Raw genomic sequence first — 26,080 nt, 5'->3', positions numbered from 1 at the left:
AGTGGCTGTGCTCCAAGCTATTCATCCCATGATCAATATAGTACATGTATACGGTACGTACAATGCACTGCAGCTTACACTGTCTGTCCCATCGATGCCGCTGACAAAATCTCGCCTTCTGATAACATGGGTCGAGGTAAAAGGCTTTTGTCCATGTTTTCAGCGTTAGAGTTATATTGCCGAGCACAAATTTGAGGTTTAGGATTACACTCCATCCCGAGTCGCTGTACGAAAATTCAATGCGCTACTTCACCAACGTCCAACACGTCAGCTGCGAGCAGCCGACATGTTTACACTCTCCGGTCACGGTTCATCAAGGTCAGTTCGCGCATTGATATTGATTCTTCGTGCTGAAAGAATTTTTACTCTCTTTTTAGTCTTTCTATGATAAAAATAACCATTTTCATTAAACTAATAAATTAAATGCTATATTAAGTATGAAATATAACGGATTGGTGCAGATGTAGAGTCAATTCCAGCATTTAAAAACGGGACTACATTATCAATCGCGTAATGATTTATAGATCGCACTTCCGTTATCGTCATGAGGCTTGATCGGCGTGAAGTTAGATTTTAGTACCATCGGCCAGTGTCGGCTGCGTACTTGTGAGCAGGGAGTTTTCTAGTGGACAATTTCGTGATCTTTCTATGGAATCGCCAGCCAAATGATATCACATAGTTGCAAAAACGTGTATACAGTACCAGGGACAGGCGGAGTTCTAAATTTGTGAACGCGAGCGGCAGTAAAGATGCCGACTATATTTTCTGAGTACGGTATTTACACACAGCACGGTGAGACCTGCAACCGGACCGGGAATCGTCGACGTCTGCGAGCTGTTCAGAAATGTAAGTCAATGTACCGTTCGTCTGTACATCGATCGCTATAATTATGTTCTGTAATCGTTGTATTGCAATCTTTACCTAAAGATAAATTTTCATTGAGTACTGATTCATACTGAATTCACTTTCGTTTCACAACAGTTACTTACAGTATAAGTGCTGAGATTTTTGCAGATTGTCGCCGTCGTGTATGTAAACAACATACGGCGAGTTGTTTTAAAGCGCAGTGGTCGTCGCGCCGCGCTTGCGTGGTTTTTTTGTTGATAAACATAAATTTTTGTAAACATAAGTCTTCTCAACTTCAATAGGAGTGAGATGGGAGCAGTCCCCACTTTGTTAAGGCCTTTGTAAGACTCAACATCATGCAATAGTAAAATATTAAGATCGGAAACGAACTTCGGTGGAATAAACTCGTGTAGAGCTACGAACATTGGGACACTACACTCAGCACATTATGTCGCTGAGTTCACTGTACGCAGACACAGTGAACAAAAAGCTTTGATCGCGCGCGATCACGCTGGTTATACACAATGCTATGTACAGTACAGTGAAAATACATAACTAAAATGATCAACATTGCCTATATATGTAGACCAGCAACAAGCACAATGCCTAACACAAAAATTACACTCAAGACCATGATCGGCTAGCCTGAGCAGGACACGGGAGATGTTGTAGGGAGACGGTCACCGCGTTGACGTACACGGATATAGAGAATCAGGTCCCACAACGTACCGGCCGGCCCGCGACGACTTGGCCCACAACCAACTGTTGATCACCATGTCCTACTTCTCCTAGTATTACGTGGTAAAAATAGTAAATGTCAGGAAACAATAGACAAAACGAGCAGGTTTTCGCGGCATTTGGCAGGAAAATTGCACGGCTACACCGTGCATAGACGCTAGACGTATCGAGAGATCCTGTGGCCCGGGCCTGTGCACGGTCATGGCAGTGATCCAACCGCTAGCTGGTGTAGGCCTACCGGTGCTGGGCAAACTTCGTTGTTGTACCTCCTGATTGCCGGTAGGTCTGAATCCTCTTTCAAGTGAGATAACCCCCACATAACAAGAAGACCTATGAAAGGTCCTTCGCTTGACTTGATACCTGTACTCGGAATTCTCGTTTGCACCCCAAAACGGGTAAACTTTGTTGTAGTTGAGTTGGATTCTCCACAGCCGAGTGTTAGCGCGCCATATACAGACCACGGAACGGAGCAGATGCAGAGATGCTTCTTGCTGCAGCGGGCATTGCTCTGCGAGCTGTAGATTTCTGTAGTTTGAGTTGTTGTCTTTGTACAACTTGTTGTACTCCTGTCGGGCCTCTTGAAATGAAAGCTCTCCTCCTTGCTAGCGATGTCGAAAACTAGAGCCCGGTCGTTGATAGTCTGTTGGCGTATACATGCGTACATGCATACGTCTAGCTCTATGGCTCGAGCACGGTCCCTTTGTGGAGGGACCGTGGCTTGAGCGATAACAGTAGCCGAGCCCCATTCAACTGATTCAAGAAAATCATGAGCAAATGTGATCTCAATCCAGCGTGCAATTATTGTTCAATATTCAGCAGATATTTAACTTAGATTAATTGACCTTTTATTGCATGTTACATTTGGTTAGTTGGTATGCTTGTGACAGATCAGCCGCCATTTTAACAAGCGGCAATATCGCAAACATTACAATCAACCCGTAACATGTGCGGCGTTCTTGGATTTGTTTACAACAGAGGGGGACCCCCTCAGGAGGATGCGCAGCGCGACGACCACTGCGCTTTAATCATTATTATTTAATTTCGATCATGAATATTTATGCATTTTCTGCTTCAATTTTTCAACTTGATTTTGTCTCATTTTCAAATAATTATCGATTTCTTTCATGAAATTTACAATGTTTGGTCAAACGGTAAAGACTTACACTCTTCCCTGAACGATTTATATTTTTCAGAATCCATTGCTGGTATACTAAAGGGGACAAGAAATTCAGAGAACAGAAAGCCAAATCGCTGCCTTTGACAGTAATGTAAATGTTACATGAAACTTCTCAAGTCAAAAGAAAATCTTGACATGATCATGACACTTATGTGGCATGAAATGAACATGGCATATAAAATAAAGTGTACCACAATTGAATTTAACCTTTTTTTCTCTGTCATCTTTTTGTTTATAATGACTTTATTTGCGCTGACCATTGTTTCTCGTGAAACTGGTATTTCAGAGTTTAGTTGGATAAATAATATTTATATATTGGCGGACTGTGGACAGCACAAGATGTGTTTTATCCAACTAAACTCTGAAATACCAGTTTCACGAGAAACAATGGTCAGCGCAAATAAAATAATTTGCTGTATGGAGTTTGCGGCAAATTTTCAGTAACATTCAAATTAATTTGCCGCAAGTTTGCTGCAAGGATTGTGCCGCAAATTTGCTGCAAAGAGTTTGCAGCAACGTTGCGGCAGGGAGTTTGCTGCATATTTGCAGCAAGTTCACAAGAAACCTAATTTGCATCTGAAAAATGAACCACCCCATATTTGCGGCAAATAGTTTGCTGCAAATTTACTGCAAAGCTTGCGGCAAATTTGCAGTACAGTTTGCGGGTGGCCTAAAATTTCGGTAAGGGATAACATGAAATACATGTGGCTGCCTATTTTTCAATTTCATCAGCAATGCAATGCAATGTACAGTATTTGTACATGTACATGCACTGTAATATGTAGAACAGACAACACTATCATGAGACAACTAATTCTCACATTCCTGGCCGCTGGGAGTGCGGGATTGACAGTGTGGGAAAAATCGATCCCACACTCTCAGAAACCGTCCCACACTCTGCAGTAAATATTACACAAGCTCTGATTGGATGATAAACAGTCTGTTTGTTCCACGCACAAAATGTTATCCAATGGCACGATGAGTAACACACAGACCAGAACTACAAAGTAAGCAGGTCAAAGTACAGTGGCGGACGACAGACTTGTCACGATTTTGGATAATGTTGTACATGTCCAATGTGAATTGGACAATGTGAGACAAAATATCCCCAACTCGTGTGAGAAATCTGATCCCAGGTCCTTGGGGTGTGAGATTCTATTATACTGACCTTGATACAAGAGAAGTCTGTCAGAGCCCATAACTTGATAGTACCATCTCCTGATGAGGTTGCTAGTACCTAGTATATGACGGAAAAATTCACTTGAGATATAAATAATATTCATCAAAGAGTCTTGTTTAATATTTCTGTACTGCCTGAAATTATAAGTGTTGCACTCTGGTATGTAATACTTGTTTGCTGCCAAAACATACAGTGATATCTTGGAAAACAATAACCCCCATACACAGAGATTACTATTCAAATTTCAGGTAAAGACAATTCTGTTGCTATTATTTGCTGATGTTGGACTACAGTTACTGAATCTTGATACATATCACCTAAGTCTATTCACAATTCAGTTGAATTCAAATATCCACAACACGCATTGTAGAAAACATCCATGTTCTCAGCATTTAGTGACACTCAATCGGCCAGTTTGAAGAAACTGCCTGCCTGGAATCTCAGACAACACAGTGCATTGGAAACACGATCCCTGTTGAATCAGAAAAAATGTTTTGCAAATTGCAATGTATCACACCAGCTGGAAATATATTCAGGACAAACAGATAGTCAGTACAGTCTATCGCACATTTGCAACAATATGTGATTTGTTGTATATTATACTGGATGTTTGCTGTACACTCAATATCAGAAAGGTTACATTTTTTTGTAAAGTTCAATTCATATATTCAGAGAACATTAATGGGCATCGGGTTTTCAACCAGAAGCAGGATATGTTGTCAGCTTACCTGGTCTACTGGAGAGAACTGAACACACCATATACCACGTCTATGGCCTCTGAACACACCCTGTAATGAAGCCGTGTCAGCATTCCACAATTTGACTGATCTGTCCTGTGACCCTGATGCAATCAGTTTATCATTAGGAGACACTGCAAGTGAGTTGATGTCCTGCAAATATCCATGATTAAAAAAACATGAAATAAATAACCTACATCAATGAAAACAACAACCTTGACATATAGTCTGCATCTACACACCAGAGATGTACACAGCTGTACTGTGTGTACATCTACAGCTCAGTATGTTCTATATGTGTGTCAACTTTACATTAATGAATGAATTGTGCGTTTTGGAAGCTGTACTCATTTTGTGCAGATTACAGGTACTGGAACAACCCTGGTAACTGCAGACAGGTCACTTGTTCCAATATGGGCTTTTACATGTATTGGTCAGCAACGCTGCCCTCTTGAGGTGGTAAAGATCACAAAATGTGAACAAATTTCACTAAATCATCTAATATTCCATCTTTTATGTCAGAAAAATTATATTTCACCATTTAAATTTCTACATTACATATTGCACACAAAATATTAGGGAGGAAATGGTGCATGAAGAGCGTGACAATACGTGTAAAGTATCAGTAATTACTAATGCATGCACTGACATTTTTAGCAATGTACAATTACCTTATCATGGGCTTTTTCAGTCAGATTGACCTGTAGGGATACCATGCCACTGTCTGCTGTCTGTGTGTCTGTTGGCATTTTCCAGACTTTCATAGTGTTGTCTTGACTACCACTTACAATAAACTTTGATGACAGCCTGATGACATTGTTGTAAGAGTAAGATATTGCATGTAAAGAATTCAATGAATAAATGTATCACTCTCCCAGAATTTCATACAAAAACCACAATCCTACAGCGACAATACCAACCTACAATATTGACTCTTTACATTTCTTCATATATAAAAACCAACTTTCAAACTCATTGGCATTTAACAGCCACACTCTGGACATGGCATCAGCTCAATGTGCAAATACAGAATTCTTCAACAGTTATGTAATAAACCTGCTGTGTTTAGGAAAATTGACAGAACAGTCCTTAAGGGTTTCCAATTAAACTAAAGCTTCTGATTTGAATTTAGAGTAATTAATTCAAATCACACAGAGATTACAATCAAGGCAGCATTTCCTTTTAATCATTTCACTTTTATTGCCTGTCAGCAGCTTTTGATAAAACCAAGAGCATTTCCAATGGTTTAGGAGTGATAGCCAAGGTTTCCCACTTGGCAAATCACACTCAGTCTCTACTGAAGATGATTTAGATTGAGAACATTGCTTGGAATCATTTTCATATCACATTGGGAATGCACAACAAAGGGTTATAATTTATCAGAATGTTCAACAGATGTTTGGGTCTGCCTTATCATTATTTTACCAACGTTCCACATAACATTTCATGATTTTTACAAATTTGTTTTTTGAAGATCCCATAATGCTGTGATTTAATCTCACCTTGATGTGGCCACTGTCCCAACACTGTGTGTGTGTCCAGATCCCTTGGCTATGCAACAAACTTCACCAGTCAAAGAATCCATTCTCCACAACCTTATTGTACAGTCCTACACAGAGAGAAAGATCAGTGTATGGGTCAACAGATATTGTCCAGAGGTAGATTGAGCAGTTATATTATGAAACTTGTGAATTTTAATCAGTGGAACCCAGACTTGAAGGAAACACCACAGGAGTCTTTTTGTTTGTTAAATATTTCAGCTTTGGCAGTTTTCAAACCACAGATGAATCATTCTTTCAAGCCTGAAATTATCTCTGCTTGTCAAAGCACAACAAGATCATGTTACAATGATAATTTTGGTTGACAGAAAGATTGATAAAGCTTTATGACTTGACATGACATCAACAGGCACAATAGGAATAAAGATCTGCCAGCTAACTGGCACATTTCAGTGACTGACCATTATAAATTAATTTTCCACCAACAAAAAATGAGCGAGATAAAGTCAGCATTGCCTTCTTTATAGACATTTAAGATCATCACTGTATAGCAGTAATTGACATTATTTGCTACAGCAATTTTTTCCCCCGAGTATTTTGACTTATTACCTTGGAGCTACTGACTAGATGCAAGCCATCCTTGAACACATCTAATGACAATACAATATCTGTAAAAACAAGATGGAATAAAATCAGTGATTAACCTGTGAAGGCACATTGTGGGAAGAGAGTGTATTTTATGTCTCATGTGCGTGAACATACCGTATTCCTCCGATTCTAAGACCCCACCCGTTTATAAGACCCCCCAGGATTATTTTATCGATTCGTAATTGGCCGTCAGTTCGTTTATAAGACCTCCAAGGGGGGTACACCCGAATTTTGACTGGAACAATAGAGCCATTGTCATGTAATGAGACCAGAGTATCCACAACACCTACGCTGCTTATCAAAGTCACAAACAAGTGTCAAAGTGAAGTATCAAACCTCACACACACACACACGCACACTATTGTTGGGGTTTGGAACATGTCAGTCGGGAACAGTGCTATCATTTCCTGGCGATACTACACTTGGATTTCACTACCTAAATGAACAATATAAAAGAGTTGGATTTTTTAGTGTCTCGATCTAGTACAATGTCGTCTTTTCGTTACTGTCATTTGCTACCATCAAAATAGCAGATTTTTCAACATCTGATTATGTACGAATCGAAAATTTCGATGCAATTTGGCTACCATGAAATGAACATTTAGGATAGTCGGGTTTTTGGACTTGTCGATCAAGTACGATTCGCTCATTTCATCACGATCAAACAAACACAATTTACACTCATACAAACACAAAAAAGTTTGGGTATCAGTAGTTCTCTTTTTGGAGACTGTTGTGGCCCTTAAAAGGGCCGTTTCATTTTTTTTGGTCAGCGGCATGATTTGGTCTGTTTTACTGAATATGTACGGTGAAAACAGTACCTCGGACTGATTGCTTTAGCAGAGGTACAGCCGCATTATTTGCCAAAACACCGACGTGACGTTTCTCTGCCATGCCAACTCTTGGAGAATGGATGAATGCTTTCTTCTTTGCCTTCAAGTAGTATTTTTGTTGACTGACACGTCACGATCGATGATATTCGAAAGTAACCGTGCCCGGTATGAGTGCTGCATCTCGCTTCAAACTTTCAACTTTGCAACTATCTTGAACAACGGCTACAGCATTTCGATTGTGTATGTTGTCTGCATCTCGGCGAAGTTCATACGGCAAACAAAGTTCTAGCTGATTGCGACGGTAGTTAGGCATGCCGACAGCGAGAATGTTTTTAATAATTACTTTTTTTTCTTGCCCATGACGACCGTGCACTGTCTTATGACTTTTCGGCTCATAAAGTCTACGATAAATCGCCGCATTTTTATTGGATCTTGTGACGATGTCGGGAAACCCTTTTGTTTGCTGTTATCAATAGAAAATTTGGGACGTGTGAATGACACGAGCTTTGAACTTGCTTCGCTCAACTTTTACACTTTTGTTTTCATACTACTGAGGCAAAAGACTACGGCACATGAAAAAGTTGCTCTTTAAATGGTGTGCTTATAAAGATTTTTTCAACAGTTTTCTATCAGGTAAGGTATCTTTTGTGATCATTGTGAATAGCTGCACGTTTTCTCTTACGTTCAAATTTACCATTAAAGTATAAAAAGATTTTTTCAACAGATTTCTATCACGTAAGTTTTCTTTTGTGATCATTGTGAAGCGCTGCAAGTTTTCTCTTACGTTCAACTTTACCGTATAAGCAACCAGTGAAAATAGAAATATCATTGGCATCGTAAAATCTTTCAAAAAGACTTAATGACGACGATATCGACTTCGACTGGTTTGACTTAGATGAAGAGGGCAATTATTGTGTTGACAAACGAAAGGCGATATCCAAAGTTTCTTCCGCCCATGAACTGAAAATTCTTTGAATTTCTTCCGTTTATGTTTCATCAATTTTGTAGTTTTTTCTCATGTAATGAAGGTATTTATTGTTTGAACGGCATTTGTGTGTGTCCTTTCCTGAACTAGTCCCAGCAATGAGTAGAACGATAGTGTAACAGATTTTCAAGATTATGCACGCTTTCGAAGTCTTGCGAGGGAAAAATACCCAACTTCATAAGCTTAAACGGCCCTATATAGGCCTACTTACAGTTAGAACAAAAACGTGCATGATCGTACCATATTCCGAACAGTTGATCATAGATGACTGAATTCCACATCAGGAGACATTTCGGTCATCGATACAAGTAATAAGAAAAACTTCAGGGTGTATTGCCAAAAATTCAACACATCAAATATAAAGCAGATTGGCGCAACAATCTTTCGTCTCGGCCAGCCGATGCCTCAACACTTTACCTGTTCGAGCCTGCCTGTTCGTAAGATCACATTTCGTTTCGAGATACGGTTAGACTTTTTGAAACTAGGAGCAAAATAATAAAACTCACGACGTGTAATTGATTGTTTATTTTAAGGAGTACAGTAAGTGAAAATCGTACATAGAAAACATCGGACGGACACCATCCCACTGAACCACGCGTCCCACTGAACAGAATTTTACCTTGACCTCATGCACTGACACCTTTGACCTATTGCGTAAATTGACCAATCACAGCCAGCGGAACTTCAGGGACTTTCCCTTCACTCATTGTCTGACCTTTGTGGCCATGCTATGGGGAGCTAGCTGCTGCTGCTGAGGAACGTACTTGTTCATGTTGTTGTACAAAGTTTCGTGGTGATTATCTATTCACGAAATACAAAGATTTATTGCTATCGTATTGTTTAGTAAAAGAAGGTATGGCAAATACGTTATATTTCAAGACTTGTGGATCTCCACTAATTTATACTTGTACAGATTTGACTGCCAGTATCTACACAGCATGGCCATGAGTCGATATCACAAGTATGAGTTGTCTGTAGCGTGAATCAAAAAATCATTGGCATAAAATATTTGCATAACATTGCATAAATTAGCATAAATTAACTTCGACGTTCGATTTCGCGGTGACATCCGTTTATTAGACCCCCCATATCTTTTTCGTCATCTTTGGTTCTGAAAAGGGGGTCTTAGAGTCGGAGGAATACGGTAGTCACTCAAAAACTACGTACATAAGTCATGCAACAAAATTTGTAAAATTATACAAGTTTAACTTTTAAAGCTTATACCATTGCATATAATAATCAGATATACATAGCGATGATAGCAATAATGAAGTGGTACCAATGAACTGAGTATATATTCATTTTGGTACGAGACCTGTACACTTGGCTTTGAACTGTGCCATACGCTAAAGGTCATCAAGCTTTCAATGGCAGGTCAGAGACAAAGTGCAACGTAAACAATTTTTGAGATCTATGGGAATGAAAGAGTCTATAGCAAGCATGAACTGTCATGTCTCCCATAAAACTGCTGCAAGTCTGACACAGAGATTCAGTACACCAGCATTAAACGGCAGGCATTTTGAGCATCTTTAGCAGGAAGCATGGAGTAGCTTGAGTGTACACGTAAGATGCACCAACAAAGATTTAGTGTGTTTTGTGATACCCAACAGTGGGTGAAAACTGGGTTAAATAGTGTAGTTGTTTTGAAATGAAAGATTTGATGGCATTACCAATCAGAAATATTCTTACCTGAATGACCTGTCAAGATCTGACAATTCAAAGTGGAGAGATCAAAAATACGAATCTGTTCACTGTTTGTAGCAACAGCTATGTGCGTCTGTTTCTCACCCATGAACTTGATGTCCAGTACTTCATCATTGTAACCAACAAACTGCGGTTAGAACAAAGTGAAAACAACTGAATAACAACACCACTTCAAAGTAAATATATGTATAGTGAAATTCACAGCATACTTTGCCCTTGTAACACTTTTAAACAGAGATGTGCCATTCTCACATGTACTTTTTAACTGTCAGGATGATAATATTTTTACCAGAATATGAAAGAATACATCTACAGGCCACTCTGAAGCCGTCATGATGATAACAGTACCACACTGGTTTATGATGATTCTAATTTTCACTGATCAAAGACAGTGAAATCAGCTGATGATGCTAACATTGTCTTCTTTCAACAGATTGTACAGTATGGAATATGTGAAGTAAGAGTGACAGCCTATTTGAAGGATTAAAGCATAGACAGCAGAGTGGAAGACTGTGTATGCTTATAGTTGACATTTTTTACATAAATTTGATTATTCTTGTACTGTAAGAACTTCGCACTTTAATATTCTGTTTGTAGAGTAACATGTCTGATACCAATAGATGGTTCATATCATATCAAATATATCTGTGATACTACACTGTAACTGTTTACATAACAGGCAAGATAAAGTCTACGGCTAGGATTCAAATACTGTAAACCAATATTTGAACTGTATCTGACTTTAGTCTTGGCTGGTGAACATTCTCTCTCTCTCTTTTTCCAAGTTTCTTACCAAATACAGTGTCAAATAAAGGACTTTTGCGTGGTGCATCCACACCAGAAACCAGAGCAGGAATGAGCAAATTTAAATTCTTTTAATATGAACACTCACGCTTTGAGTATTGTACATAACATGTTTTTTGGCAACACAAAAAAGAAGCACCCTGATGGGGGATTATTTTGAAGTCATGTAAAAACAGTTGTTTATTTTGAGGACCTGGAAAAAATGGAACACTCACCTGTTTGATCAACTGGAAATTCTGAGCTTTATACAAGATAATGTTGTGATCAAATGTAACCACGGTAATGGCATCCAATGCCTCACACATCTGTAACTGTGTGATATTAGAAGACGGTTGTTCATCGGGGCTTGTATCATCACCAGTACACTTCACTGCAATGCTGTTTTGTTGTGTGTACACGCACTGGCCAGTTCTGCCGTTCCACACTCTTAACACACCTGTGGGTGGTATTCATTGAAAGGAACTGTTCAGACACTTTTTGCATCATTATATAGATGATCAAAGCAAATTCAGTGAAGAACTTGGCATGTTGATTTGTATACACCAATATGCGATGCGATATGGGTTTGGACATTTCATGGGTGAAAAAGTTTGCAGATACTCTTCATGTGACTTGTACCAGCCACTGCCGTTGTTACACCTAATATGTCCAGTTTTCACTACTCTTTGTCAGAGCATTGTTTGAAGAAAAATCTACAAAATTTGCCGCAAAAATTCTTTCAATATTCCTTCAGCAATCAAAATACTGATAGAGCAATGTGTTGACGTGACAATAATAAATTCAGAAGATGAAAATGGGTCTTGCTTTGATATAGTAATGGATTTTATATCCAAGAGAAGGTAATAACATATTTCTTCATCTAGTCTGATTTGAAAGACAAATTTGACAAAATTGTTGTCTTTGCAACTGTCTTTACCTTTACTACCAGCTGTTATGAAGTGGAGATCACTTTCATTGGCACTGACACTGTTGTACATCTTTGATGGCAGTGACATAACTCCTTCCACTGTCTGAAAGGTCAACATAATCATTGTATAATGATCAGTGTGTTCATGATGTATGATTTAAAGAATACACCTCACTGAGAGATATTGGGACTCTCATGCTTTTTTGGTCTACCACTTGTGGGAGCTCATTTTGAAGATTGTGGAATAACTAAACTTTCTACCAGCTTACTTTTATGAACTCCAAAATTTTTTATTTTCCCCTACAGAGTTAGCCCATTTATGGTAGCCATTTTGAATTTCAAATATTGGTGAATTCAAGGTAACTTGTTTCCATAGTGCCATAATTTTCGCAGTGACCCCTGATTTTTATTGTTTATTTTGAAAGAGATTGATCAAAAGTTTCTTTGACGTAAATTTGAGCAAAAGGTTTAAGTTTTTCCATTTCAAGGGGCACACTATCTTACATAGAAATAATGTGTATATCTGTTTGAAAATACAAAAGTACGAAGCTTACAAGCTTGATGGTACATAACACTGACAGTTCAAAAAACTCCCAGAAAACAAATGTTAAAATTTCTTGACTGTACTTGTATCCTCTTCTTCATTTTACAGTGTACACACTACTGTAACAGTAGATCAATCAGAATTGTTACAATACTTGGGTCAAATACTCTCTTATTTTTCCTTCCAGCAGTCAAATACTGACCTCATACACTGGTATGGTTTTCTTGGCTGTGTTATTGGTGAGATCCCAGACTACCACTACACTGTCTCTGCCACAGCTGAGTAGTGTGTCTCCATTATCAACAAAGCAGAAATCTGTCACCGCACTGAAATGACTTTCAAGACTTGCGATGCATCTGTCAAGAAATATTCACAGAGATGTTATGTTATAGGTTGTTCGGAAAATGCTTCCATACTGTAAGGGCTGGTGTTGTCTAGGTAAATAGATAAAAAAACATTCCATTTTTGATATTTTTATAAGACTTAGTGCAATGTTGATCTGGATCTCCTTACATAGGGTATATTGAAGGAAGGTGGATCTACGGACTGTGGTGGATCACACAGTCACACACCAGGTTGGTTCACCATCAATTCGAAAAACTAAAATGGTTTGCTGATGAGAAAATGAACTTGAGTGTTGAAAGTTGAGCAAGATATCACTGTTTTGCCATTGTACCATCTTTCTGGCACAATTGGATAAAGTTGACGGATTTGATCTGTCTATCTCTGTCTAGCTTTATCTATTGCCCATATATTGCCATTGAATATAAGCCGAGATTAGACAGCAACTTTTACACAATTTCCCATATTTGTCTGCGAGACAGTCTACTTAAAAGACTTACACAAAATCACCTTTTATTTTACAAATAATTGTCAAGCTAAGGCATTAAATTTACATGGTCAATATGCCTTTGAGCAAAATTGATGCCGAATAGACTCAAGGCTGTTCTCATTGACTCAAAGAAAATTTTACATACAGTATGGTGGTCAAGTTACTTAAAGGAAATTGCAAGAAATTCTAAAATAGACTCTGTAAATTCAGAAATCTAAAGAAATGAAAAGCAAGACTTTGGTTAATTTAACAGAACTGATCTGATGCTGATGGAGAACCAGTGTTCTCCCCAGGATTTTGTTAAAAGAGGGCGAAGACGGGCCATTGGAGCTTTTGAAAAACAGAGATTAAAATAGTGTTATTTGGTGGCACTTGGGGAGTATTTTTTCAGATTTTTTTCATATAAAAAAGCTCAAAGGAAAAGAAATCTGAGACAGTGTTCCATAACTTTTATTCCAGTTCACTGATTTCAATGAAGATTATATGTTTTGAAAACGAAAACATAGCAACAGACATACATTTATTCATCGATGTCAAAATTATCACCATAACACTTACGCTTATGTGTTCTCAGCCTGATACACGTACACGTCCGACCGAGTCTAACAATAGGTCGTTTTGCTTTGGGAAGGAATACACAAGCGAAATTCTAACCTCCTATAAAAACTTCAGAGTACTCTGCTGTCCTTGGTTACCCTCAAGTTCCTAGGCATGTTTATACAGCTAAGTCGGTTACCTAATGCACGGCCCCTATGGAGGGACTGACCGTGGCTAACATTACGGCCTGTGCCATGTAAATATGGCTGCCATCAATCACCGTCCCTCCACCCACAAAGGAGGAGGGACGGTGCATCAATGAATGAGTTGCACATGGGCTTATGATCTCGGATGACATCACAAACTCGCGAGATTTGCAAGATCGATGAGAATTACGTTTGCAGCCGGCAGGATTGATGCTAATGCTTGCATTTTGCTTGTAAATTACTGTCAACTTTTTTTCCCCCGTACATTTTATTGTTTTATTTTTCAAAAAAATAAATCTTTTTCATTTCTGGCAAGGGGGCGCTCGGAATTTACAAGAGGGCGCCACGCCCCTGTTACCTTATTCAGGGAGAACACTGAGAACATCAAAGTCATGTGTGTCATCGCGATCTTCTTAGAAATGGAGGTTTATGGTGCTTTTAAAAATATTCACTTTAAAAATTTAGTCTTAGCAAATGCACAGCAAAGTTGCTATTTTGACAAGACTGAATTAAATTTTCTCAGCCACTTCTGATGCTACTTTATCTTTACAATGTTAGATGAGATATTTAAGATGATTCCAGTTTCCCTTGCTCCTGCACTCAGAGTTAACATAATTTCTAAAACTGCAGGGAGAATTCTTTTCAATTCATTTTCCCTCCTTGAGAGCATTTAACATGAAATGCTCACTGCAAGATTTCATCACTGACCTGCTTGTCTGTAAATCCCAAATCCTGATCTTGTAATCATCAGCCGCAGAGAATAATTGTAACTTTGAAATATCTGGATGATATTGTACAATACTGTAAGAGATATTCAAACATGTGATGAAAGTTTAAACACAGTACGAATATTCTCACTGAATTTTACTTTCTCAAAGAATGGGGTAAAGTGACAAAATGCCATATAACGCACTGACCAATAACATCACTGCACGTGAGATGATACAGCTATTCATTGCAACAATACAGCTCTACAGCTTTTATATAAAAGCCCTACAGCTCTTTCTGTTACATTATCTAGATATCTGGCATGTTTCAATATAAATACTTGGTACACAGGTTCCCAATATAGGAAAGTGAACAAGACTTTTGAAAGAAATGTTTTACTAGTAACATTTCAAAACTTCAACTTTACAACATATTACTTGGATGTGTACCTACATGTAAGCTGTAGATTGACAGAACTGAACTGTGCATTACCTGACAACACCCTGAGAGCCTTTCAGATTGTGTGTACAATACTGTTTGATGACATCCCAGATTTTAATGGTACTATCACTTCCACCAGTGGCCAGCAACGTTGAGGTACTGTCGAATGCCATGCTTGCTATTGGAGCCATGTGAATTGCCTGGAATAATGTGATTATTTCAACGGTGAAATTGATAGAGTGAATTAGCAAGATTCCCAGTGAAGCAAAAAGAAATGTTTTTACATCTGCCAGTTGCATGTAAACAAACTAGATTATTGCATCTTCATATGAGGATTGTAGAAAATTTCTATTAGAATAGATATTCTGACTCTCAAATTTTTCATAATTCTTTTCTGATCCACCACTTTGGGGATCATTTTAAAGCTCCAGGAGTGATGATGATCTTCACAATCTTAGTTTTTTGAGAAGGGAATATTTATTTTCTCCTACATAGACTCAGGGTTTTACATCACTTTTTACTTTTGAGAGTCCCTGGGACCCCTGGTGTTAGAAAATGGGAGTCCTACATCAAAATATGGGGGTCCCAATTTATTTCAAAAGAATATTTTATTGTTTATCCATGCCATGGTCTTCACTGTGTTCAGTTAGTGTTATAACACACGGCAAATGGTTGCGCATTTCTTAAAATTATTCTTACATGAAAATTCTAGTTCATACTGAGGTCCCTCATTGATCAATTCAAAGAACACTATTCATAATTGAAATGATCTCATAACTTTAATGACAAGTTCACAAAGTTGTGAAATTTGAACAAGTATTCAAATTTGTCAAATTGACAAGAAGGTAAGTAATTTCATACTCTGAAATGGCATTCACCCAGCAAGTCCAGTAGGTTGAGTTCACACTCTGCCAGCAGCTCCTTCAGCAAATAACCTAGCATTGTTTATGAAGTCAAAATCATCTGTGATGGGGCCAACCAGTTTGATGAACATTAGTCTATTAAGCCTTTGAGGATTGAGTCTATTTCGTGCCCTCTGTTTGATGGCATTTTGTACTGAAAAGCCCCTCTCACATGGGGCAGAGGACACTGGTATGAAAAGAGCAATTTTAGCAAGAATGGCAAGACCAGGATACTCCTCTGTAAAATCAGTTAGCAACAGCTTGATATACATATCAAAATTCAGTGCGTCCCTATGAGATCTTGTGAAGTGTTTGTAAACAAGAAAGTGTGCCCTAGCTCTATCAGCATCAATACCTGGTGTATTCTTATGATGATTCAACAGTTGATCAAGCTGGTTGACCCCATAGTCAGGTAGGTTGGCCAAATTTTCAGGATATCTGTGTGGGTTTAGAATTACATCAAAACATTCCAGAATATGCATCTCATCATCTGGAAATCTGCAATCTAAATTCTGCAGTAGTTTGTTGATATAATTTTCTCGTACACTACAGAAGCTCTGTCTGAGTGGCTGATTGTAAGTGATTTTAATGTTTTGTATGTGTTTTTCTGACCATTGCCAGGAACATCACCCAAATCATTAAAGACTTCTCTGACAGTGTGTGAATCATTAGTCATTGTATTCATGTGTATAGACTGAACACTTTTTTTGATATGGGATAGGTTGACAGAATCTTTCTGAAATGTAAGGCTCAAAATTCCAATCACAGTAAGGACATCAATCAATAAGGCAGTGAATAGCAGAAACAATGAATTGGAGACAAATTTCAACAGCCCATCAGCCTTTCCCCCTTTTTTGTCACTTGCAAGTGCCAAGGCAATTGGCTCAAAACTGATGAAAATCATCTTGACAGCTGATTCAACCGACAACCAGCGAACAGATGTAGGCTCAGTAATTTGTTTCGCCTTTCCATTCAACAGAGTTTGAATTTCTCTAAGTTTGTCATATCTCACACTACAGTCATTAAAGTATTTATACAATGAATGGATTATATTATGATATTCTTTGCAATATTCAATATCTCTGCCTGCTTGAGAAGCAGCAAGATTCAATCGATGTGCAACACAATGCACTTGAACAAGGTTGGGATTTCTGGCTTTTAATTTTGCACCCAACCCGTTCAAACGACCGGTCATTACGGCCGCCCCGTCTGTTCCCAGTCCATATATTTTGTCTACGGCCGCGTCACAGATTTCTTTCCTAGTCAAAAATTCAATCAAGGCGTTTTCGATCCCTGCAGCAGTGGCAATTTGCTGGTTACCGAGGAAAGAAACATTCGCCTCGCCATTCTGAATATATCGAACATATGGCAAGTTTCTTATGAACGGTTATGTAATTGTCACAAGTCTCATCCAACATTATACCGATGAAATGACTTGCATGTATGCTATCAATCAGGGACTTCTCGATCACACGTTGAATACACTCTTCAAACTCCATAACTACCTGCGGAAGTTTGTAATATTCAATGTCTAAGCCGTTCAGATTCTGTAGATGCATGATGTCAGTGAATACATCGCATGGAAGGTCACGTTTAGCGATCAGATAAACAGTACGTAATTGTGCAGCGTACGCCTCGAGTTCGTTTACCCTGCACCTGCCGGTCCTCTGCAGATTTGCGAGCGGTAGTAAATTGTGACCTCAAGCTTAGGATTTTAACACTTGTGAGATGACTTTTCGAGTCCTGATGACGAGTGAGAGTTGAATGTTGAAAATTAGAACAACCTTCCGTGAACGGGCATGTAACATTCGATTTCAAACATACATCGCATTCCATGACGTTTCGCTCTTCAGAATATCGAAGCCATTTAAATCTATTGAGCCAACTTCTGTTGAATGTTCGTAATTTTGCTGACTTGGCCGGGGGATCTGATGTATCAGTATCGCATGGCGTAGCTGCTGTTTCGGCCTCGACCAAACCTACATCGTGCTGGTTGCTGCGGCTGTCGAAAAACTTTCGCAGATCGGCTTTGTTTGGGTATTTGACACGACCCGCCATGATGCATATAAACATGTATTGATCGCCGCAAACAAGAAATCGACCAATTAAGAATCAGTTTACTATTTGAAAATTTGTTTCCGCGGGTACCATTGGTCATCAAACATTGGAGGCCAATGCACTACGGAGCATTCTATTAAAGTATGGGGTCGGTAAGGTTTACTGGGATGTGTTTTACGTGTTCAGCGGCTTCGCGAGATATACACCAGCAACAGATATTTCTGCGTCCGAAGGGACGCGTAGTTTAGTTTTTGAGGGGTCCTGGGTCCGGTTTTATGCGTAAAGGACGCAGAAATGCGCGTCATGTAAAACCCTGATAGACTTACAGGGTGTAGTGGTCATTTTGAATTTTAAAAATCTGTAAATACTAGGTTATTTGTTTCTCATGTACCAAACTTTGCACGGTGACGCCTGATTTTTATTCCTGATTTGGTAAGAGAATGCTTTGAATTTCCATTGAGGAAAGTTTGGGCAAAAGTTGAAAGTCTTTCACTTTCGAGGCACAAACTACACTGATTTAGGAAAAAGGGCAGGCATCTCTTAGCCTCTGAAGTCCAAACACTTAATAAACTAACAAAGATCTGATTCCTCACATAAAAATACACACAACTCCAGATTGACTTACCTTCCATGTTCTTGTGCATTGGTTTTCTTTCCAGTCCCACTGTCTCAGTAGAAGATTCCTTGCCGCTATGACCAAAACCTGAAAACATAGAATAAGCACAAGTATTTCATCAATGTCTTGCTTCTGACATTTTTGCGGTTACTTGATAAATGCAAGGTGCAATTTTGAATAAAAGTCAGTCTAAATTTGGAGAACAAAGTAGCACATTGTGTATTGTACAATACCAGATAATACATGTTTACATAACCGCAGTTGTGAATTTAGAACTGACAGTAATTCTTTGATCACGTCTCTATGTGATAATTTTACTCATTATTCAAAATTTTTTAAAATTTTTGCTGAAGATTATTACCCATACAAAATTTTGAATGCATATGTAAGTTCACTGTGGGGCCTGCACTTGTAATTGGTGGGTCACAAATTTCCAAACAAATCTTTGGTGTACAATGCATGTAGTTGCATAAAATACAATGTATTACTGAGCTTTTGTACAGGGAAATCAAATAAATTACTGGAAGTAGGACAGGGAAAAGACAATTAAACAGACTGGTGGGTTTTTTGGACATTGTACCTAGTAGAGAAGTGAACAGAGCAAATATCCAGCGACAATGTAAGGTAAGGGGCGGCATCAAAAATTCAATGTCGGGTAAAAAATTTAATCCCTTTACTTTGGGGATGGACCACAAACATTCTATCCGACAAAGCATCAATTTAAGGCAAACTCGCAGCGTGTTTGCAAGGTTATATCTGATTGGTCGATTGTCACTATTCACAGCAACTTAAGGAGTTTATTTGTATTGTTTTAATTATATTGGTAAGATTCAGCCAACCAATAGGATAACAGCTTCGAAATCGCTGCAAGTCGCCCTCAATTTAAGGTAAAAATTGCTGGGGAATGGATATTTTGAAAAAAAAATACTGCAGAAATGTGCACTTTCATGTTGAAGCAAGAGGGGTTTCTTTTCAACATGTGCACAACCACCCCTGCCCTGGTTAGCATAAACAGTGCAGGCTGCTGGCCTCTGTTGCACTCAGAATTTATAATTATATTTTGCTTCATTTCTGGTTCATGTGCTGACATTTTACACATTGACATGACCTGGTCTCTGCAATAGGTTCAATAAAAGTCAATTAAGTTTCTAGGGGGATGGGAGTGGTTGGGGGAATCTTAGGGATTTAAGTTTTTTTATCCTATGTTGAACATTTGACGTCGGCCATAAAATATCTGTGACAAGATTAAAATAAATGAAACCAAAATTTACCTGATCATCAGGACTAACTGTATAGCAGGTGATTTCTTCTTCATCGACCTGTTTACAAAGGAAAAGTTATTTTCATTTTTCAAAGATATGATTTACACAACTCTTCACTAATAATCAAACAGCTACAATCTCTCACAATACTATCGTAAAAACAGAACAGAAACTTGAGATAACCGATGAATTCCTGTTTGGCAGATCATCAATATCCCACCTGGTGACCTTCATTTAAAACAATAAATATGGCCTAACATTGAATATCATTTATGATTAAGTATGGTTTTAAAAACACATTTGATGTGGACAAAAGAACACATTTGATGTGGATAAAATTACACATTTGCAAACAGCTATAATAACGTTGTTCACAGTTACGGGTTTGTTAATAGCCGTACGCATGACACCGGACTCTGCTGCTTGAAATGCAGAGAAATGTTATTGATGTTGCAAGCATGGCTGTTTTTGCAGCTTGTACTCTGAGTCATGAATATGTCTTTTAGTATTCACTGTTACACTATACTAGTACTAGTAGTAGTCGCCTACTACAGTATTTTTGTCATTCTTGCATGTGCTATTTTCAAAAGCGTGCTCTAAACATGTGGACAAATATTGATTTTTGCATATTAATGACGTCAATTGTGAACAGCCCTATTGACAAACACCCTTCAGTATCAAGGCATTCTTACCTGAACAATTGACTGTGATACTTTACCAGTCTCTGTTTCAAGAATCTGTATCTTTTCATTACACTGACAGAACATATACTTTCCACATTGTGATATCTCCACTTTCCCTCCAGTATAGAATGCATCAATCTTTGAACTGACAGCAAACCTACGTTACAAATATATAGTTTTTGTGTAATGAGTTGACTTGATCACAACGTTAGTTTGGCATCAGTGTACACTTCCATGAAAATAAATGATAACATCGACGGAATGATATACAGTGGCTATGGAAGCCACGCTCGCTTATGAAACTTATACACTGGTAAACTTAAGGTAGTATGCGCCTCAAAAGTGAAAGAGTTAAACTTTTGCTCAAACTTTTCTTAAGGAATCTTTCAACCATTCTTTTCATTGGCTTAGTTTTCGGAGATCGAAAATTTTTTCTCCATAGAGTTAACTCAGGTATGGCGGTCATTTTGAATTTCAAATATTAGTAAATGTTGAGTAATTTGTTTCTATAGTTCAAAAATTTGCACGGTGACCCCCGACTTTTATTCTTGATTTTGAAAGAGAATGATTGAAATATTCTTTGAGGAAAGTTTGAGTAAAAGTTTAGATCTTTCACTTTCGAGGTGCATACTACCTTATTAAGATCCTTGAGGGGAGCCACCTTGAATATAGGGTCAATTGCAAGTATTGGCAATGAAACTAGAGGTGGGGTGCATTGTGCAATCACCTCATTTGTGTCTTTTGTCTTTCACTGATTTAGAGGTGACTTTGCAAAGAGGACTGTGGAGGGGAGTCTAAAACAGTGTCCCCACGTGACGATTTTCTTGATTTGCTTGATCTAGAGCATGAGGCATTTGGTATTAAACTTTCACAAGACTGACTTGAAGAATTCCTTCCATTTGCCTGACGTAAGGCAGTTGTGGGTATTACAAGTAAAATCACCTTGAAACACACAGGTCAGTGTGGGTAAGTTGTGATTTCTTTTCGGTTTACCTCTCTGCACTATTATTACCTACACGCGCGCGCGTACCCAAATGTGCACTCCCGGCGTTACTGAGCAATGACATAAACCCCAAGGATCACAACCTGAGGTGAATTTAACAGTATGCCTTCACAATCATGGCAATGTTGTTGCTACGATCTGGATACCGGTTGAGATTACTGGGCACGCACTCCAACGAAATAAGGAGCTCGGAGTACTCACTGTAAACATACTTCCTCCTAACAGGGACCGTAATGTACATCATAGACCCTAGAAAAGGCGATGTACATACAGAGAAAAGTTGCAACGATCACCTTGCTGGCCACAGGTGCCTGGCATTGCAAGCAATGCAAGTGGTATACATTATTATGTATACTACAGTGCCGGCACCTGCGTTGCTGGCTACATGTTAGCTCTGCATGGCAGGGCTGTGTGTTACCGGCGTTATACGGCCTCCCACCACATGTGGTGGAAGGCCGTATAACGCCCGTAACACACAGCCCTGCCATGCAGAGCTACATGTATGCATATACCACACGCACCGCCTGTGCACGTGTTCGGGTGCATCTTGTTTGTTACGTTGAATGGTCTCAATACCCCGGTAATTTTACCGGATATCGAATCAGTAATATTCTATCGATTGTTCTTTCGCAATACCACAGCACAATTGTAGAGATCTTGCGTTAGGTGATCAAAAATCGGTTGTAAATCTTACTCACTTGCTCTTTATGGGCGCAGCCATTTCGTTCCTCGTCCGCTTCCGGATTCTGGTCATGTGGCCACTGCCATTGGGACGTAGGGAAGGTTGACATATGGGAGGCTAATCGATGCTGAACATGAGGGTAATTTAACATGATAACGATCCGATCATCGCTATAAAGTATGGCAAACTATATAAAACCTGACAGAAAAACCCTGGTTTTGTAAGTTTACCGAAGAATATGACTTCGACCGAACCATTTCCTACATAGCGTTGAGCTGTAGCCCCTTCACCACTTTAGACTGTCTCAGTCTAATTCTAACGCTGGCTGCGCGCTCACGAAAATAAGGGACTGGTTAGTTTCTTCGGCCGGGGGCAGTTTATTCATGTGTAAAGTCAAATCCCAATTCACCTCATTCGCGTGCGTGAGGTGAAAGTGACGTCACTCCGGAGGACAGTGAACAATGCAGAAATTATGTGACAAAGGACAGAACTTAGTGTTTATCATTGACATAATGGTGAAACTTTGAATACTGGTGTACAGGTTGAAAATCCACACTTCAATATTTTGTTCTCACAGGCAGTGTGACGCAAAAATGACGTGAAAAACCGCAAGTTCCCGGATGTCCACGGTCAAGAATAATGTTCCCCCTCTTGGCCCATAATGTACGAGGCGAAGCCGAGTACATTACAGACTGGAAAGTATGCTTGAGTCAATTATGGGCCGGGAGGGGTACATTATTGCTATTATTAGCTCACGTGTTCACAAACGTTTGAAAAGAGAAAATTTTATAAATATTTCTAAGTGAATTTGGAAGTTTTTCTCTTTCTTTCTGACTTGTTCAACTTGAAGTTGAATATCTTTATTGTATGTGCTAATATGTCAGAATGGCATACAGTTCAATAAAGATCAATTCTATTCTATTCTATTTACAGCCCTGCCACGCAGAGCTAATGGGTAGGGTAGCTATCTAGTTCACAAACGTGAGCTAATGTCGTAACATTGCTTGCCTGTCTGTCCGTGTGTCTGTCTGTCTGTTCTTGTGTGTGTGTGTGTGTGCGTCAACGCGGGCGGATTTTTTGTTGCTATAAGATCAGGTAGGCGATAAGTTACTGCCGCTTGCTTGTGCCACAGCGGGGGGGGGGGTACTTGCTCTGAGAAGTGGTAGGGGTGTGCGGCCGCACGTAAAAACCCCGGGGCCCATTTTAGACCTAAAATCTCGTTATTTTAGGACCCCATTTTAGACCTTATGACCTTTGACCCAGGTCAAAAGTCATATTTTCAAAATTTGCAAAAACGTAATCGGATAAAAAGCAAGCATTTGCATGACCGAGTAACCGGCAGAGCCTACCACTATATTGCATTTACGGCTATGTTGTTGCTGGCCAAGCCATGATTTCCGAAAAACGATTTTGGAAATACTAAAAAATTTGAGTGAAAGAAACTATCTTTCACCCTCACCAAAGTTTTGTCCAGCTTCTGAAATTATAAGTTATCTACAGTTACAGTCTGACTGGTGATTTTTAAAATGCCAAACTACAAGAAGCCTCGCTGTTCGTCCATAAGGCACTGCTAGTTTTCCCATGGTCGACCTGTTATGATAGTAGTAGTAAAGCCACTTTGTTTCGATATTTTCTATTGGGCAAAATTCTTCCATATATGGAGTTCTGACCAATCAGTGACAGTGTTTTAAAACAAAGTCTTTTAAAACAAAGTTCCCCTGCCACACAAAAAGATATCGATGCTGTGCAGCTCAAAACCCTGCTAGGAAGACGGGAACTGACAGTTGGAATTCGTTCTTGTGTGGCACTCAAAAATCGACCCCATTTTAGACACTGGTTTACTGTGAATTGATACCCCCATTTTAGACCAAGTTGCTGAAATACCCACCCCATTGGGCGGCACGTATACATATTGGCAAGTAATGGAAGTACCCCGGGTGCCACAGTCCCTCCATCAAGGGAACTTTACCTGAGTAAATTGTCAGTTCGTGTAAAAATTGCAATCAACATTTCAATGCACAACCAATGCAACTGATATGCTGGAACGCCGGCTGTTTTCCATGTTGGGCCATGACCTGTCTTCACATGATTGATGACTCAGAGTCGGTTTGCGGTTTGAATTCCATCTTTCAACTGCACTAAACACTGCAAGACATCAGATTTGACTGTAAACTTTGCATTCTACGTAACATGTATGATTTCCACTATACGTCAAAATTTGCTTCGCTGAACTTCTGGGTACAATCATTGTAACGGTATGTCATATAAGCTTAGTCATTATATATCATACTGCGACATTTAAAGTAGTGACTTTTCTTAATGTGTTAGAACCATGAACTAATTAAATTGGCGTGTCTTTGTCGAGTATTTGAAAAGAAAAGATTGTGTATTATCAATATGTCAGACCGTCATACAATGGCCCTTTGCCTATACCTGTGCCAAATGCCGCTCGTTGCCACAAAAAAGTCCGTATCACTGCAAGAGAAAACGCAGGTAACCGTCGGAATCTTAAAACAATGCCGTGATTGGATCAAAGGGGACCAAGTAATCTGGTTGTTGTTGTGGTTGCTGTTGTCTGTATTGTTTTTTATGTTTTTTGCCGACCAATAAAATTAAATGAACATAATAATGTTGTTGTTGTTGTTGTTTCAAACGTAATGTGGACTAAACAGTTGTTGTTGTTGTTTGTATAGTTGTTTATGCTTATTTAGTCGTGTTGTTGTTGTTAACCAATAAAATTCAACGAACATAGCTCATGTGTTGTTGTTGTTGTTTAAAACGTAATGTAGATGTTCTAAGAAACACTGACAAGGACGCTATACTTTTTTGACGCAATGCAGCTCTCGGCTCCCAACGGGACCATCACATCGGGGGATTTTCTATTGACTGTCATTCCATGATGTTATGGTAACACAAGTACCGCGTCCTTTCCTTACATTTGCATATTTAATGGGCAGGTAAGGTTAAACTTAATTAAATCAACTGACGATTCTGGTAGGAACGGTTTGCCGAAAATAATATGATAATTTTTATCTGCAGAACTGCAGCCTGTTCTCACACGTGACTTACGAACCCAATTTCCTTGCAGTGGGAGTGATCGATCGAAACTTTTTATATGTTTTAATACGTTCATCATACGCTGCAGAGGATTAATTAAGTTTGATTGTATGTGTTCACAGTTTCTCTCAGAAACGCTACGATATCAATTCCGAGCTCATAGTAAATTTTGTCGATTATGAAATGTGAAATATAGAGAAGATTTTGTAGGAATTCGCACTTTCAAATAGAACATATATCGCGTCTCGCCTTGCAAAAGACGAACGTGTGCGACAACTGAAAGCAAAATTGAAACAACAGTAATTATGTTTATCATTGACGACAGAAATGTATTTTTACACATGTATCGTCGTAACCATTATTAAAGGGACGGCTATATATTTTTGGTGATTTTTGCTCACGTGTTCACACACGTGAGCATATGGTTTAGCCATGTCTGTCTGTGTGTGTCTGTGTCTGTGTGTCTGTGTGTGTGTGTGTCCGTGTGTCTG

The 26,080-nt window shown here is 38.9% G+C and overlaps 1 protein-coding gene across 2 annotated transcripts in view; it reads right to left on the bottom strand.

The window, feature by feature from the left end:
• The window catches only part of LOC139151941 (transducin beta-like protein 3), a 41,941-nt gene extending 19,242 nt beyond the window's left edge, over window positions 1-22,699 (bottom strand). Inside the window, exons 1-15 of one of the 2 annotated variants that reach the window (XM_070725003.1) lie at window positions 22,549-22,699; window positions 20,857-21,004; window positions 20,174-20,221; window positions 18,912-18,989; window positions 15,378-15,526; window positions 14,886-14,978; window positions 12,805-12,958; window positions 12,068-12,161; window positions 11,367-11,587; window positions 10,333-10,474; window positions 6,787-6,845; window positions 6,181-6,287; window positions 5,350-5,485; window positions 4,670-4,831; window positions 3,930-3,998 (exon numbers count right to left, since the gene is read on the bottom strand). In XM_070725003.1, the coding sequence (XP_070581104.1) occupies window positions 3,930-3,998; window positions 4,670-4,831; window positions 5,350-5,485; window positions 6,181-6,287; window positions 6,787-6,845; window positions 10,333-10,474; window positions 11,367-11,587; window positions 12,068-12,161; window positions 12,805-12,958; window positions 14,886-14,978; window positions 15,378-15,526; window positions 18,912-18,989; window positions 20,174-20,221; window positions 20,857-21,004; window positions 22,549-22,604 (1,716 nt within the window). In that variant the 5' untranslated portion in view covers window positions 22,605-22,699. Of the gene's footprint in view, window positions 1-3,929; window positions 3,999-4,669; window positions 4,832-5,349; window positions 5,486-6,180; window positions 6,288-6,786; window positions 6,846-10,332; window positions 10,475-11,366; window positions 11,588-12,067; window positions 12,162-12,804; window positions 12,959-14,885; window positions 14,979-15,377; window positions 15,527-18,911; window positions 18,990-20,173; window positions 20,222-20,856; window positions 21,005-22,051; window positions 22,357-22,548 lie in introns of those variants that run through there. The other variant, XM_070725005.1, reaches the window with a different exon arrangement.
• Window positions 22,700-26,080: the final 3,381 nt, after the last annotated feature.

The sequence above is a fragment of the Ptychodera flava genome, chromosome 15 (genome assembly GCF_041260155.1).
Source record: "Ptychodera flava strain L36383 chromosome 15, AS_Pfla_20210202, whole genome shotgun sequence".
In the NCBI taxonomy this organism is placed as follows: domain Eukaryota; kingdom Metazoa; phylum Hemichordata; class Enteropneusta; family Ptychoderidae; genus Ptychodera; species Ptychodera flava.
The sequence above is the reverse complement of the archived record's forward strand: the minus strand, read 5'-3'. Positions and strand labels throughout refer to the sequence as shown.